The sequence below is a fragment of the Lytechinus pictus genome, chromosome 6 (assembly GCF_037042905.1).
Source record: "Lytechinus pictus isolate F3 Inbred chromosome 6, Lp3.0, whole genome shotgun sequence".
NCBI classification, from domain to species: Eukaryota; Metazoa; Echinodermata; class Echinoidea; order Temnopleuroida; family Toxopneustidae; genus Lytechinus; species Lytechinus pictus.
In genome coordinates this window covers 2749862-2766703 of record NC_087250.1, presented here as the reverse complement: position 1 = coordinate 2766703, position 16842 = coordinate 2749862, and the positions used below count along the sequence as shown (strand labels likewise).

Sequence of the window (16842 nt, the reverse complement as noted above, 5' to 3'; positions counted from 1 at the left end):
ATATTGTGTGGGAACGAAATAATATTGCGAGGGAACGAAATAATGCACGGATAACTTTTCTCCTTCGTGTCATCTGGCGGGTTCCGTAGAAGTCTAATACATTAATTGACGAATTCGTTATAGCCTTACATCTCGGGGAACGCGTAAATATAAAAATACCCAATTTGCATGTGTATTTAAGAATTTTAAATAATTCAAAACTCAGCTGTAAAGATTTAGTTTGTGCATCACTGTCTCAATATGAGTCAACTCATTAAAAAAAAATGGTTTCATGATTAAAAATATGATACTCACCTTCCACTTGATGTTCAGTGTTCGAGATAGAGAAGATGATGAAACGTTGATAGACTGCACTAAACCAAAGGGCGCTATGAAAAAATAATGATCGAAGAAAAGATCAATTTACCTTTAGGTTTTACCGCTGAACTGTAACGGCGAATTCGAGATTTATGGACGCGTCCGTTACTTGCTGTTTCGGCGCGTACATTCTACTTTTAAAAAAAAATTGATATCGGTACGATATTCCCCCCCCCCTAAAAAAAGTGAAAACTTACGTGAGCACTTCGTTGTACCTTGGACTTCCAAACGAGGTCCCCCACCCCCTACACCTGGTCTAACTGCTGCTACAGCAAACACATAGTCTGTATCCGGACTTAGACCAGTCACTCTCTCAGATGGTGCAAGAGGATCAGACCGTGGGACTTGTTGTTCCTGTTCTTCTGGGTCGTTGACCCTATAATAGATACGGTATCTTAGAAGAGGAGGATCACCTATATCTGTTGCTGCATCCCAGGCATCCCACATTAGAGTGATGGATTCATTACTCCTTCTGGTTACCACGGGTGAGCTACGAAGCTCTGGTTGGGCTATAGAAAGGCGATATGTAGAAGCGATAATGATATAGCAATTAATAACTCCTAATGAAAATAATGTATTAATAAATTAGAATTTATAGATCTTAACCAATTTTTTTTACCTAAACACATTTACTATGGTCGGACCAAAAACGCAAGATTTCATTAAAAAAAATATGTTGATTTGCAAAAGATTTCCAGAGAATCTCTATTGGTATCAAGCTTATTTTTATGATTTGTCTCTACGTTTATAATACCCATTGTATGGGATAAAAAAAATTGTTATTTTTAAAATTTTCACCTTCTGGTTGCCTTATCCACTTGCTAACAATTTCCTTGAAATCATGTTACATACTTATTTGCTGCTACCAGAAAATATTTATCAAAGCATGGGGGACGAAAACACCTTTCCCAATGATTTGGCTGAGGGGAAAGGAAAGAACGAACGAAGGAAAGGAAAGAAAATACACGACTGAAATTGAAATTCCGGGTCGTGTAAGCCTATAACTTACGTATTTGATAAAAAAACGTTACATGATCTAAATAATGTTAGCTCCCCGCCCCCTCCCGTCCTTCTTTAAAAATTACATCAATCTCTCTATCTAACAGAAAATTTAACAATTCACCTACTGAATTCTCCGTCAGCCGTAAGAGACTCTGACCAACATTCGTTTACGTCGTGAATGGAGCAGGCGAATGTTTCTCCAACGTTAACGTCAGTTACAAGAAAAGCAAAACGTCCGAATGGTGTGGCTCCGATTGAAATTATATTTTGCTGCGTAAAATTTCCACTGCCCAATTTCCTGTAGATATTTACCACTGGAGCAGCCGTAGAAATGAATTTATCTCCGTTTAGTTGACAAAAGAAATTGCTATACTGTCCTCTGTTAACTTTTTCATATTTAACAGTGAATGCTTTAAAACAAAATAGATATACACACATAAATGTAATTACAGTTTGGTTATTTTTTTTTGTTTCGCTGCAGTTGTAGAGAAGTTTATCATGTTTACAGACTCAATGATTTTGTTTAAAATCAGGTGCATGCATCCGATCACTGACAAAAGAAGCAATAGTTTGCATTTTTGAAGAAGTACTCCGGATCGAAAATCGCTAAATGTGATGGCAAATAATGAACTTATTTTAAATTCTAGCAGCGCAAAGTTGTTGAATTTGAATGTTGCATTGTCTCTATATTGTAAAGCGCGCGGATATCCGATTATCCGGTCTCTTGTCATCAGTTCCCTCATTTGCATACCGAACAGGATGTGCATAAAACTGTTTTGTGAAATTAAGCGAAACTTAAAAACTTTCTTATTTTTTATCCGATTTTGATGAAATTGTCGGGGTTATACTTGTTGGATTTTTCTCTTATTATTCTAATAATCTTTTTTGCTGGGGTGGACTTGTCCTTTAATAAACCACACACTCCCACTCAGTACTCGGTAAATTATCTTCTATTTTAATGAGACTGGCGCAGGATTATGCACAAACAATTATTTGCACACCGTCATTAATATCAATATGTAGAATGAGGATGTCATGTCCCCACATTGCTTTTTAATGTTATTACATTGAATCATAATTACTTCATATTTCCTTGCATGAGTGAATTAGTAATTGATATGCAACGATGATTATCTAACAAATTAAATATGTTTTTCAATCCATTTTTATCCATAATTTGCGGACGAAATGTAAGTGTTGCATCCAGGGTATTATGTTCTTTACGCGAAAAAGTGAATATACAAAAAATGGGTTGTACATTAATGATGATGAGTAATATTAATACTAATAATCATTATCATTATAATGATTATTACCCGGCAGGATGAATTGAACGCCTTTCCGCCTTTTTGGCGGTTCAGCTACAGCCGGGGTATATGATACCAAGTATCAATCGCAGAAGAATATATATTGAATATAGAAGTTGTGCTGTATGAATGAACCATAGTATTATCACTTTTATTATAATCACCATCATCATTATAAATATTATCATCATCATCATCGTCATCATTTTTATCCTTACCATTATCATAATTATTATGACAAGAACAATTACAAATTATTATAATGATGATAATAACATCATATTTTAACCAGGGATGCCACCTAAAATCTGAAGAAAAAAAAATGTTGTGCCAGCAGGCACTGCTTAACTACCCTGATAAGGCGTTCAAAAATGTGTGGATTTATGTTTTCTACCGGGTACCCATTTGTAACACCTACTTTGTCAAGAGTTGCAAAAGTAGATAAACGCCTTGCATATGATGCGAGTGCTGCCATGGGATTCGAACCCCGGACCTAACTAATCTTAATCTTTGACAACATTTGATATATGAAGAGTTTAGTTGCAAAAGGGGTTAGATCCACTTTGGACCATTCCGAGAAAAAACATGTTTTTTATTTTCACTTATTGGACTATTCTTATGAGAAGTTTGCAAGTAAACTGAAATGAATCTAATCTCTTTTGATTAAAAAAAGTGATTTGTCTTTGCCACTTTCATTCACGTTTTCATTTGAATTTCAAATGATCTTTGGTATCATCAGAGTGATAAAAAAATAGAGGTTTAGAGACAGAAAACAATAAAATTTATGAGAATGGACCTAACCCCTTTTGACAAATGAGTTCTCCAGAAGAGTTTAGTTGCAAAAGGGGTCTACTCCACGAAAATCTTTTTTTTTTTTTCTCGCATATTGCAATATTCGTATGCGAAACTGAATTTTCATGATACCCTACCATGAAAACATAAAACTGGGTGTACGAGAAATCTACATGTCTTCATATTTTTTAAGATATTCTTTTCCAAAAAAAAATTGTGTGGACCTAACCCCTTTTGCAACTAAACTTAAATGGACCTAACCCCTTTTGAAAAAGAAGCGATTTTTCTTTGCCATTTTAGTTCACTTTTTGATAGGAATTAAATTTTTTGTTTGGTATCATCTTATAGAGCTACTAAACATCTATACATTAAGACATAAAAATCAAATTTGATGGAAAATGGACCTAACCCTTTTTGCAAGTGAGCTCTTCATATATATATATATATATATATATTGGAAGTTAAAAAAGCAGATTTCCACTTACGTTCGCAATTAGGACCACATCTTCCCGAAACGCATTCTGTAGATTATAATTAGAAAGATAAAAAGGGTAGTTTAATAATCATTTAGAGTTGTGATAATCTCTCCTAAAGTGCATACGTCATTCACTTCCTTTAAGCAAAGTGACTGTATATATGTCAGGAAAATATATTTCTGTATAGGTTCCCAATATCTAATAACTAACATTGTAAGAAAGTTGCCAGAGGGGGGGGGGGTTTAATTGAAACATTAAAGAGTGGGAACTTGCCCCCTCCCCCCCACCAAAAAACTAATATTAATAATAACTTTAATTGCCCCAATGCTTCAACGGAAAAATAAAATGACTCAATGGCTAGTTAGTGCATTTTTCTTTTAAGATTTGAATGTTAGATGACATCCGAGTTTACATCGCATTCTAGACCCTTCCATGTGTAAAAGAAGCAACCGGGGATCGGTCATTCGTGGAATAGCAAACTAGTATAATTGTTCTTATTAGATATCGTACAATTATTTTATTAAATATCAATTTCACTGACCTTGGCAGTTTGTCCCTGTCCATTCTGATTCGCAATCGGAAGAGCTTCCAGTACAGACCCCCGTAAACCGATCATATCCTCCTGATACACAATGACACGTCTCAGTACAACTAGCTCCAAACTCTCCTATATCACATTCTACAAGTATACCGATATAGAACAAGATAGAAAAAGAAAGGGGATGAGAAGGACAAGGGGCATGGATAGGCATGTATAAATAATATGAGATGATAAATTTAAGTGGTACTACAGGCTGGAAATATTGTGGTTTGAATAACAAAAAAACAGACAATCAAAATACTCAATATTTGATTAAAATTGGACAAAGAATAACAAAGTCAAGGCGTTATGAATATTTGTGCTTTCCCCTGCGACAAAATATCACACATGTAAGGAAAATATGAAACAATCATGATTTAATGTAATAATATTAGAAAAGGGATACGTGGAGATGTGACATCATCAGCCCACCTAATGAATATTCATGACGACATGCGCATAGCAGTATGTTTTCTCAATATATTGCTTAACTTTAAATTCTATATAACTTCACTCTTTGTAATCAGATTTTGATGAAATTTTTAGTATTTTGCCTTTGGATTTTTCCCTACTTAGTAAGATAAAACTATTTTCAGCCCGGAGTACCCCCATCTTAGGCATACTGTACTGATTATCAAGATACAGAACGTTCAAACCTAGGAACATGGTCCACCTCGATCCTGCAAATGTATTTGATATGTCAACCTCATCCTCGCATATCCACTGTAATATCTTACGAATCAATCTAGTTAATCGATCATTCAACTAATCAATCGATCGATTCTCATGAAAATACTATTAATACTTTCGAATATACAGATATATATCTATTCTTATCGGGTTATGTTTGTTGAGTGAAATTGATCATGAGATTTGTGCCAACAACAACAACAACAAGATTTATACCATTATATTATATATATACATGTTAGCTATGACAAGTTTCTCTGTCCCTTATTCTCTCCTGACATGCATTATCTACTCATTTCCCTCTTAATTCCGTTTGTTTAAAACCGTCGATCTGCATTCTTATATTCCCATTTCCTCTATCATTGTTTCATTATTACTGTGAATTGTAAGATTGCCACGGAATTACCACAATCCTGTTTATTTACATTAACAATGTTCATTGTGCGCATACCCCACGCAAAAAATGGGAAAATCCCTTTTCTATATGGCGATTTTGAAAACACAATCAGAGGTTTGTAATATGTTTGAAAATATATGCAAAATAAATAAACAGACAATAGGCTTCCGGATTTTGAGTTGGAACTAGCTTTGACTGATTGGAAGTTCCAACTGATTGAAAAATCGGCGGTGCGTGGCCTTAGATATGATGGTGGTATTTATATTCTAGTAATGGTTGATGTTCATTTATATGCATATCAAATGCACCAGGGTTTTTCACCTTTAATAGGCAACGCCGTGCTAAATTCGCTTGTTTTACACGGTTTTTATTATTTTTTTCAACGAAACAAACAAATCACCTAAAAGCAAACTGAGCGAGTGGCATACATGAACGTTTTAATTATCTTCTGAATGGTGAAAAACTGAACTACGTTTTGATACTCTTATCTAAACAACATGGGCCTATTCTCTATAAAACATTCATACAATGTAATTTTATTGCTATCGCACATTAGGTTGACACAAGAAAGCAAGCTGGTCTGTGATGATGGAAATAATGATTAAAATATGTAGGCCTATTTGCTCTCTAAACATATTTTTTGTAGTTTACAGGTAAGACAAATAAATATGATATGCACCTTGGCTCGGAATTATTAACTCACAACTTTTCTGAATGTACGAACAGTAAACGCTGCAAAAGCGCCGGTGTTAATGACTGTTAAAACAACATCTGTTAGGCTAACACCAATTTGGCATATAAGCAACTTTAATAAGTGTTAAACCAATATCGGTTTGATTCTTAACCGGTGTGGTTTTAACACCTCTCTGGTGTGGACAGATATACATACCAGGCTGGCGTTAAATCAACACCGTTTTTTTTGCAATGTAGCATCGGTAACCATAATATCATACCTGTAGTACAGTCTAATCCTTTATATCCTGGTGTACATGAACACCCATATGGATCAGGTACACAAACCTGAAGACCACTACATGCCGTCTTATCATCTGAAAGATCGTAGTCACATCGGTACTCGCAGTTACGACCAAAGCGATTTCCACCGCATACTGTAACATGGTAGAGAGATTGTTATCCTCACAGCATTAAACAAATTTTAATTCATTTCCAAATGAATGAGTACAAAGAAAATTGCAAAAACAGGATGAATATTTATCATTACTCGGGCGAGTCGTGTGTTCCAGTGGTTAATGAATTGGACTCATAATCGCAAGGTTGTGAGTTCGAATCCCCAGTCTGCCATTGTCTTCACTTTGATAAGAAGGCCCAAGAGTAATATATGTCGTCTATAAGGTCCTATGACTGATCAAACTAGACGTTAAAAGTGTCCTTGGTAGGTGGTTGTTTACCAGCTTGGCATTTACCAGCAACAAAGCTGTCCTCCCGAGTTTCTACGGGAGCTACCATAACCAGAAACAGAAAGACAGTCACGTTTGAAAGGAAAGCTAGCGAAAGTTCCGGGCGACTTCAGGCTGAAGTCCTACTTTTTATGGAAATGATATGAAAATTGATAGGGAAAAATTACATGTTGAGGATTCAATTTTTGACACGTTGAACACGTTTATTTCTCCCCACAGATGTAATGAATAAGACAACTTCGACTGACTTGCAGGTCACTGAACAAGATTCAGTAGAATATAATGGCTCGATAATTATGCAGTAATAACTTACCTCTTTCGCAAGAATCGCCCTGAAATCCTGGAGGACAGATGCATTCCCCGGTTTGATCGTGGCATATTCCTCCATTATAACATGATGAGCACAATTGGGTGCAACCACTCGACTCATTATAGCGACCAGCCGGGCATGCTGAAACATTTTTTTAAATATAATTGTTTACCAAATAATTTCTAGTACGTTTACTTTAAACAAAGAAGACTGTATTTCAGTCTTATGGTCACCTTTTAAAATAGGATTATCGTTTTGCCCAATGTATTTTTTGAACTTTTCTATTCACCGAAAATTATATTAAAGTATATATTACATATATTAATATATGAAGTTTAGGGGGCTGGGGTATTTCAGTCCGTTTTTTCAAATAAAATCATCACGATATGAGACATTTCAGAATATATTTTCACATTACAATTAACATCACTATTTTAACATTTTTAGTTGATTTAATAGAAATACAATGAGACGAAATTCAATACCATTCCAACAAACTGGCATGTTAGAATTAGGCGTTGGCCATCAAACGTTTCTGGACTTGCATCAGCGCACCGTGTTAATAAATATTTGTCCCACTTGAATAAAGACAATAAATACGCTGTAATTTATAGACCACCAAGGCAGCTTTGCAAAATTTGTTTCAATTGCTACGTTATAGAACATAACCTCCTCTTACCTAACCCGTCTTGTCAAATTGGATTAAACTGATAAAAATAATGATTTCTTAAATTCAGTTTCCCCCTCACCCCCCACCCCCCCCCCAAAAAAAAAAATGGGAAAGAAAAAAGATGATCTGCCACCTCGACTGTGTACCATGACGTACCTCTTACAATTAGTCTTTGTAGTCCAGCCCTTGCCAGTCCTCTTTCACCTCGTAAATGAATTTCATAAACACCTTTATCTGATGTATCCACTTTTCCTACTATTGTATAGACTGTCAAACTTTCGAAGATTGTGTTCTGAGATATAGTGTCAAAAGGGCTTGTTGTACCATTAAACCTCCATTCTTTGATGGTATCAATAGGGGTGACCTCAGTAAAATCAACAGTCACATTCACATCACCTGTGTTGACTGTCTTTGTAAACCTGCCACTACGAGGTAAAAATTTAGCTGCAAAAAAATAATAAACAATTGTGATGTATATGGATTTAAAGATAGTTGTGACTAGTGATAATACAGATAAAGTAAATAAAAAAATAATAAACAGACAAAAATAAACAACCAAAAACGCACCATCTGAAACAATAAGAATAAAACGTATCAATGAATAGTAATACAGATAATAGTCATCATAATCCCTTGCCTCTTTTTAGATATTGTTTTATCATGTTAAATATATGAAAGGCCATCAACGACAGCCTCAACCACATACGATCTTTAATCGTAAATGATGCAAATCACTAACTTCAGCCAGTTACAATTTTTTATAAATTTTTTTTTATCAATCGAGGTGGAAAATGAAGAGCTTATGATATGTATGAGTTCATATTACAAACAGAATGTTGTTATTTTGGAAAGATTCGACTGAAAAAAGACAAGCTTGGACTAGTGTGCATTCTTTTTTATACGGTTTTATGATACATCTGACTAATTTCCTAATATACTTTCCCTTGCTATTTTTTAGCAACGTACACTTTGCTAAAAAATCAAATTACATGGAGTATTGCCTGTTTCATTGATTCCCAAATTTTTTCCAATCTTTCCCATTATAACCAAATATTTTGCACTAAATGGATATAGATAATGTGTTTCCACAAATATTGGTAAGCCTTTATTTAGTTTTGGTATCAGCCCCCCCCCCCTCCCCGAAAAAGAAATTAACAAATGAATGCATTAATAAAAAAATATTAAATAACTGATTAATAAAATATATATTTTAAAAACTTGTCTTATATCTTTAGTTTGAATTTTATATATCGCTTTAATCCTGTCCTAGTTGATTAGCGTCCCCTTTCCAAGCAAAATTTGTTCGGAGTTTCCGCGCTCAGGAGGACTACGCAAAATTATCTTATATCATGCATGCCCGCGAAAATGAACTTAAATAAATATTCATTTGTTAGTCGCCAGAGCACCAACTGACCAAGTATTTATACAGTAATTATGTTTATCCATAAAAGATTATAATTCAATATATATCATGTGTATTAGGTGTGTCGATAATATATGTCTTACCATCGGATCTTAGGAAAATTGTTGGTACAGCGGAGAATTCTCCATTACGCACTGCAGCGCAGTAGAAGACACCATACGACCTGTGCTGACTTGTGTCAAGGTTTACTCTGTAGACTTGAGTTGATGGATTGCCAGCCAAGAAAGAATCGCTTGAAAATGGATTATCATTAGCTGGGTCATCGATATCATTGTAAGTGTAGACGTACCTCCCTATATAGACCTGTGCCGTCAAATCAGGAGCATTTCTGTAGCACTCGAAGAAAGGTTCACCAGTCTCTGCGCTCGTGTATCCTCGACTGGTAGAAGATATATAAACACTTATGCATGCTGAAATAAAGAAACATGCATAGGTTTGCTTCATCTTCTTCTTTTCTCCCTTGTACATCCGTTCTTATATTGGAGAACCGGGTAGTAATATCATTAAACATTGGCCCTACATTATATTGTTGCATTTGTCACATGTAATCAAATTTTGAATAAAAATGCAATAGTCATTTCGAGAAAGGGAGCAAACTTTCCTGTCCTACAACTTATTAAAATTACGCACGAATTTTTAAATCATAGGAAGACTCAAAAACACCCACACACACCCTCGCATCAACACCTTGAAACACACCATCATGCACACCAAAACACATACAGTATATGTATTTGTGTGTATACAGTGCCGGCCGCGGGAAACGTCACGGTGCGCCCTAGGGCGAACGCGGGAGCCCGTAGCGGGCATTTGAGGGGAGCGGACGAAGGCATATGGCCGCGGTTGATACCCTAGGGTGCATATGCCCTAGGGTGTTTCCCTAAAGAATTCACCCGTGCATTCTTGGTCGAAGCGAGTACAAGCATTTGACACATTTGTTCAAAACTATATGTGATTTTAATCCCATATCAAGCATAGGTTATCAAGGCCGTTTTTTCTCAACATTTATCGTGGATAAAATGTCTTATAAAAATTAAAAAAAATTGGGGTGATAACTTAGATTTCATTTTTTTTTCCGAATCACTCATCTTGTTCGAATACACACTGACATCGGCGTGAAAAGCCCTTTTCCTATTAATATTATTTTTCCCTTTCCATTCTTAATCTCTCTCTTCCCCTTTTTAACCTTTAATTTCTTCACCTCTCCCTTCTCCTAATTATTTCGCCTCTTTTCTATCTTTACTTTCTCTCTCTTTCCCTTCCTATCCTTCCTTTCTCCCGTTCCCATTTTCTCTCTTATCTCTCCCTCTCTGTTGATTATCCCTCTCATTTCCTTCTCCTCCATTTTTGAATTCCCTTTCTTCTATTTCTTTTAATTTTCTCTCTTCCCTTCCCATTTTTATTTGCAAAGGTTTCAAAGGGAGGGGTTTTTAAAGACCCGATTTGAACTGTGATGAAAAGAATATCCTTATTTATTGTTGTTCACCCATCAACAAATCAATGATCCCCTCCATTTCTAAGAACATCCTGTCACTATTTGGGAGGCGGATGTGATCACAGGAGTTGGGTGAGTGAACGAGGAGCAAGACTAACCCGGACTGTTAACAATAACAAAAGAACAAAACAACATAAAAGTACAGCCAGTTTTGCAGGTGTTCGCTTTGTGGCAAATCTACTTTGTATGATCTTGGCCAAGTAGTATTCATTTCAACCTTTCATTCCCCTCATTAGGTTTTACATGTTTAATAACTGCTTTTATCAAATAATTGACGATGCACGTTTTCATATGTGAATTCGCAAATGCACATAATGTTCATAATTCTGTTTTATCTAAGTTTTGTCATATATAGTGTTTTCTTTATTGATATGAAATGTATTCAACTGGTGATGTGTGGACTTCTGTTAGTAACTTGGCAATTCTGATTTACCAAAAATCAAGTCTGCTCAATTTTTTTTGTTATTTGTTGATATGTCTTTCTTCTTTTCAACCCTGTGTCCCCCGATAAAACACATTTCGATATCTTATCTAAAAAGCTCCAGTGGCGTAACAGGAGGGGATAGGGGTGGGGCAAGCCCCCCCCCCCCCTTGCAGTGGCGTAGCTACGGGGGGCCTTGGGGGCACGTGCCCCCCTGAGATTTGCCGTGGCCCCCCTCCCCCCCCCCCCCCCTGAAAAAATTGGCGGAGCAAAAAAAGAAAAGAAAAAAAGAGAAGGGGAAAGACAAAAGGAAAAAAGAAGAGGATGAAGACGAGAGAGACTTGCAAAACAATAAATCTTTCAAATAAAATTTTCGCTCGCGCTTCACGCTCGAATTTCCTGTTCGATGAGATTCATATCTTGTTCAATAGGCTGATATGGATCTTGAAATATCAAGTTTTTAAGTCAATATACAAAACAAATTTCATCTCGGACATCGAGCTTTCATTATTTTTTTTTCATTTACAAATTTAATGCACTCTGTAAAATGTCCGTTAGTATGGTCTACATAATTATCAACATTTTGAGCTCAAGCTACGTGGTCGCATTATTTGATTTGCCAAGTTCCTTGTCTTCGTGTATTCCATAAAGTTCTCAAAATATCAATTCTAAAAACGTAGGCCTATTTTTTTATTTCTAGTTTTCAAGCCTTAAAAACAAAAACTTCCACGTTGTCATTACGCATGTTAGATAAACAAATCTTTCATTAAGTGTGATCCACATCCACTTCAAAATTTTCCTACACAGTACTTGAAATAGTTTTTAAATGACCCTTTTCAGATCGTAATATAAAATGTTTTCAGCTCGCGCTTGCATTATTGATCTTCATGATTATAAAAATGTATTCAGAATGCCAAGATTCTAGGTCTAAACCTAAAATATGCGCACGCATGTTTATTGAGAAAGCCTGCATGTTCTTTATTTAAAATATGCTTATCCAGTTTCAGATCAGAATATCAATAATTGCAATGTTTCTGCTCGCGCTTCACACTAGCATTATCAATGATACCCGATTAACCATATCCTATTCATAATATACAAAATATGAATAGAGTGTCCCGCTTTTAGGTCTAAAATCTTAATTTTCTTCCGCTCGCGCTCGCATCAATTGTTTAGTTACATACCTATCCCATTTATGATTACAAAAAGTGCCTTGAATGTCATTTTTTTAGGTCGAAATGTCAATAAGTTTTAGCTCGCGCTTCGCGCTCCCATTATTGAAATATGTACCGTATTCGTGGGTAGCTGTAAACAGTCCTTAACAGTTCTGTTTCCGATCATGCTAGAACATTTATTAAAAATTTCTGCTCGCGCTTCGCGTTTGCAGTAATTATCTAGTTACATACACATCTTGTTCAGGATCACAAAGAGTGCCCAGAATGTTCAATTTTCAGGACAAAATAAATGAAAGATAAAAAGACATTCTCTCACACTTTGCGCTCGCACTTTTTATGTAGGGCTTATGAGATTATTTCATATTTGGGTTGTTTTATAAGAATAAAGCTAAGAAGTGACTGATCGGGGAAAATATAGGTGAAGATAATTTCGGGCCCCACCCCCAGTCGGATCTGCCCTTGTGACATAGTATATACACACACACAGAAAAAAAATGTTGCCCCCCTGAAAAAGCAAGGACCCCCCAGTGCCCCCCCCCCCCCAGGAAAAAATCCTAGCTACGCCACTGCCCCTGTAGCGGATTTAACCGGGACAATAAAAAAGGGGGAAGGGAGAAAGAGAGAAAGGGAAAGGGGAAGAAAGAAAGAAAGAAAGAGAAAGGGGAAGAAAGAAAGAAAGAAAGAAAGAAAGAAAGAAAGAAAAAGGGATAAGGGAAAAACGGGAAAGGGAAAAAAGAAAAAAAAGGGAAAGAAAAAAGAACATAAATAGGGAAAATGGAAGAAAAGCGGGAAAAGAAAGGAAAGAAGAACATGTGAGGAAGTACAAAATATTCTGAAATACTAATTCATTAGCAATAGAGGGATATAAAATAAAAGGATATAATTCAATGGCACGGGCATGAATGGCGGGAAATGGGGGGAAAGAGGCAAAAAGAAACGGGAAATGAAGGTACGGCCAAAAGCTAATTGGAAAATCAGAATATGAAGAAAAGGGACAAGAAAAAAAAAACATAACATGACCGAGCTGCCGAGGATTGAAAAATATAAAGAACGGGAAGAAAGGTGGATGGCGTCTATTAGAAGCTTGCTAAATTGTATGCAATAATGGTCGCAATCAGGACAAAAAAAACCCTAGCCAAGGGTTAGCCAAGGGCTTGTATATCAGCTATAATAATCCCAACCTATACAGATTTACCGCTGGCTATTACCGTAAAAAGCCTCTTGATGTTTGTTTTGGCTAAATTTCCAAAGCTAATTTCAAAATCATTTTAAAAGGCCAAAAAGGAAGGAAGGAAGCAAGGAATGGAATGTAAGAATAAGGGAAATAATTAAAAATGGAAAAAGGTAATTAAAGAATGAAAGAAAAGAAAACACCTAAATATCTCAAACTAAAAATGTAATCTACAACATTTTCCGATCACACTAGTTTTGAAAACATAATGGTCTATCACAAGAGAACCGAAGTACATGTAAACCTAATGCTAATGTGCCCTAGGGTAAATGCAGGCGCGGCCAATATTTTTAAGGACGCGGGTGATTGAGGGTGCGGGTAGACACCCCCGTCCTCTCCGCTCGAATACCCTCGGTTAGACGCTAAAGCATCCTAGGGTGTTTAAGGGCACGGGCGTGACGTTTCCTGCGGCCGGCACTGTATATATATATAAATATATATATATATATATATATATATATATATATATATATATATACAGTGCGTCCCAAAAAAAACTATACACTTTTGAAATGGCTGCCAAATAAAAAATATAGCAGTTTGGGGAAAAAGACTTACATATATGGAAAGCCAATAAAGTCAACTTTCAAATGACACCAAAAAGTTGGAAAACTGTTCATGCTTGAGCGAGCACTGCCCACTGAAACAATGGGTATGAAAATTAGGGTGGGCTGGAATTAGCCTTCCAATTTATGTCAGTTTTTAAGAGGCAAATCCTTACGAATTTGCAAAGTTAAGGGCGTTGTGATGAATTAATGATCAACCGTGACCAGTTTTGGTTGCTTATGCAAATTTTCTAAATTATTAAATTGAACTTTAATGCATGAGTCAACACAAATTACACTTTTGGGGCAGCATTTCAACTTTATCATGTGGATCTCAGCAGTGTGTTCATGGGAGTCGGGAGAATAGGGGGTGAGATAGGCCTTAAGTGGGAGAAGTAGGTTGATCGAATAAGGGTCAACAGAACATTCAGCCCCCGCCCCCTCCCTTTTTCCTGCCCTCCCCTCCTGTTGAGAGACTGATGGCTATTGTCATGTACGCGTGAAGTCCAGAGCGGAATGTTGATTTAATGATTAATTCTGAATTGGGGCATCAACTTTTTCCTATCAATCATTTCATCAACAATTTATCAGTAAATCAACTCATTCAATGTGCAATGTGATCAATCAAACATTCAGGGTTTTTTCTTCTATAAATTATTTCATTAATCATCATAATCATTAAATTTCTTGGTAATAATTCAATAAAAAATGACCATCAGCCACCGGTCACTTGGCAGCCAGGAAGGGAGACAGAGAGGGGGGCTGGGAAATGGAGGTGGAGAGGGGAGGGTACATATGACTTTTAATTTGTAAAAGGACAAAAAGAAGAGGAATGCCCTTTTAACCAAGTCTTAGCATATCTCGCCTTCTTGCTTGTAACAGGTACCATCACATTACTCTGACTCTCACGAACACATTTCTGAGGTCAACAAGATGAATATGCTACACTAAAATTACAATTCCTGTTCACTCATGCATTAAATTTCAATTTAGTAACTCATGAAATTTGCCTAAGAAACCAAAACTTATCTCACTCATTAATTTAGCTTAGCAAGTTCCAAAGGACTAACCACTCAAAAAATTGTAAGGCTAATTCCTGCCCAGCCTAGCCGAGCTTAGTGTCTGAGGAGGAGAGAAGCGGGGGGGGGGGGTTGAGATGGAGGGAGGGGTTGCTAAATGTTCTGTTGACCTTTCTCCCATCAATGTTCTTCACCTACCTAAGTCATATTACCCCCTTTTCTCCTGACTTTCGTAAACACATTGTTGAGATCCACATGAAAAAAGACAAAATGCTGCACTAAAAATTGCAATTCACGATCACTCATGCATTAAATTTCAATGTAATAGATTCAATTTAATAACGCATTAAATTTTCACAAACAACAAACTGATCACAACTGATCTTTAATTCACCAAATAACCCTCAACTTTGCAAGTACCAAACAAAAAACCTGAAAGAAATGTTCTGTTGACCTTTCTCCCATCAATGTTCTTCACCTACCTAAGTCATATTACCCCCTTTTCTCCTGACTTTCGTAAACACATTGTTGAGATCCACATGAAAAAAGACAAAATGCTGCACTAAAAATTGCAATTCACGATCACTCATGCATTAAATTTCAATGTAATAGATTCAATTTAATAACGCATTAAATTTTCACAAACAACAAACTGATCACAACTGATCTTTAATTCACCAAATAACCCTCAACTTTGCAAGTACCAAACAAAAAACCTGAAAGAAATTGGAAGGCTAATTCCGGCCCACCCTAATTTTCATACCCTTTGTTTCAGTGGGCAGTGCTCGCTCAAGCATGAATAGTTTTCCAACTTTTTGGTGCCACTTGAAAGTTGACTTTATTGGCTTTTCATATCTATAAGTTATTTTCCCCAAAGTGCTATATTTTTTGTTTGGCAGCCATTTCAAAAGTGTATAGTTTTTTTTGGGACGCACTGTATATATATATATATATATATATATACATATATCTATATATATATATATATATGTGTGTGTGTGTGTGTGTGTGTGAAATTATACATGTACAACAGCTTTGGCAACCCTTTTATTAAAATATTTTGTGAAAGAAATGGATGAAGAGAACAATGGTAGGCGTAGCTTAAAGCAAGGTTCCCAACGCTATTTACCCCGAAAAAATGTCTCTGCCGGGAATCGAACCCGGGCCCCCAGCTTTGAACGCCGGTGCCTTTACCACTAGACCACAGAGACGGGTTAGTGGCTAGGGTGACCCCGATCCGATTGACCGTCAGATAGACAGATTTTCGACACTATATGCCAATTGTAATTTCCTTTGTCGGGTGTAGGTTGGTTTTTGAACAATGACAAGCCGCCACGCCTCAGCTGGTTAAAAGCTATTGCTTTGATACAGTACACGTATGGGAGAAAGTATAAAAATGTGTGAAATTATACATGTACAACAGCTTTGGCAACCATTTAATTTAAATATTTTGTGAAAGAAATGGATGAAGAGAACAATGGTAGGCGTAGCTTAAATCAAGGTTCCCAAGAGCTATTTACCATTTGGAAAAATT

The 16842-nt window shown here is 36.2% G+C and overlaps 1 protein-coding gene across 1 annotated transcript in view; it reads right to left on the bottom strand.

The window, feature by feature from the left end:
- LOC129263568 (angiopoietin-1 receptor-like) overlaps window positions 1-16842 on the bottom strand; it is a 28224-nt gene that overhangs the window by 9700 nt on the left and 1682 nt on the right. The window contains exons 2-10 of the mRNA XM_064100688.1: window positions 9506-9832; window positions 8156-8443; window positions 7333-7470; window positions 6555-6710; window positions 4476-4613; window positions 3944-3979; window positions 1485-1769; window positions 555-866; window positions 295-368 (exon numbers count right to left, since the gene is read on the bottom strand). Coding sequence (XP_063956758.1) covers window positions 295-368; window positions 555-866; window positions 1485-1769; window positions 3944-3979; window positions 4476-4613; window positions 6555-6710; window positions 7333-7470; window positions 8156-8443; window positions 9506-9832 — 1754 coding nt within the window. The remainder of the gene's footprint in view (window positions 1-294; window positions 369-554; window positions 867-1484; window positions 1770-3943; window positions 3980-4475; window positions 4614-6554; window positions 6711-7332; window positions 7471-8155; window positions 8444-9505; window positions 9833-16842) is intronic.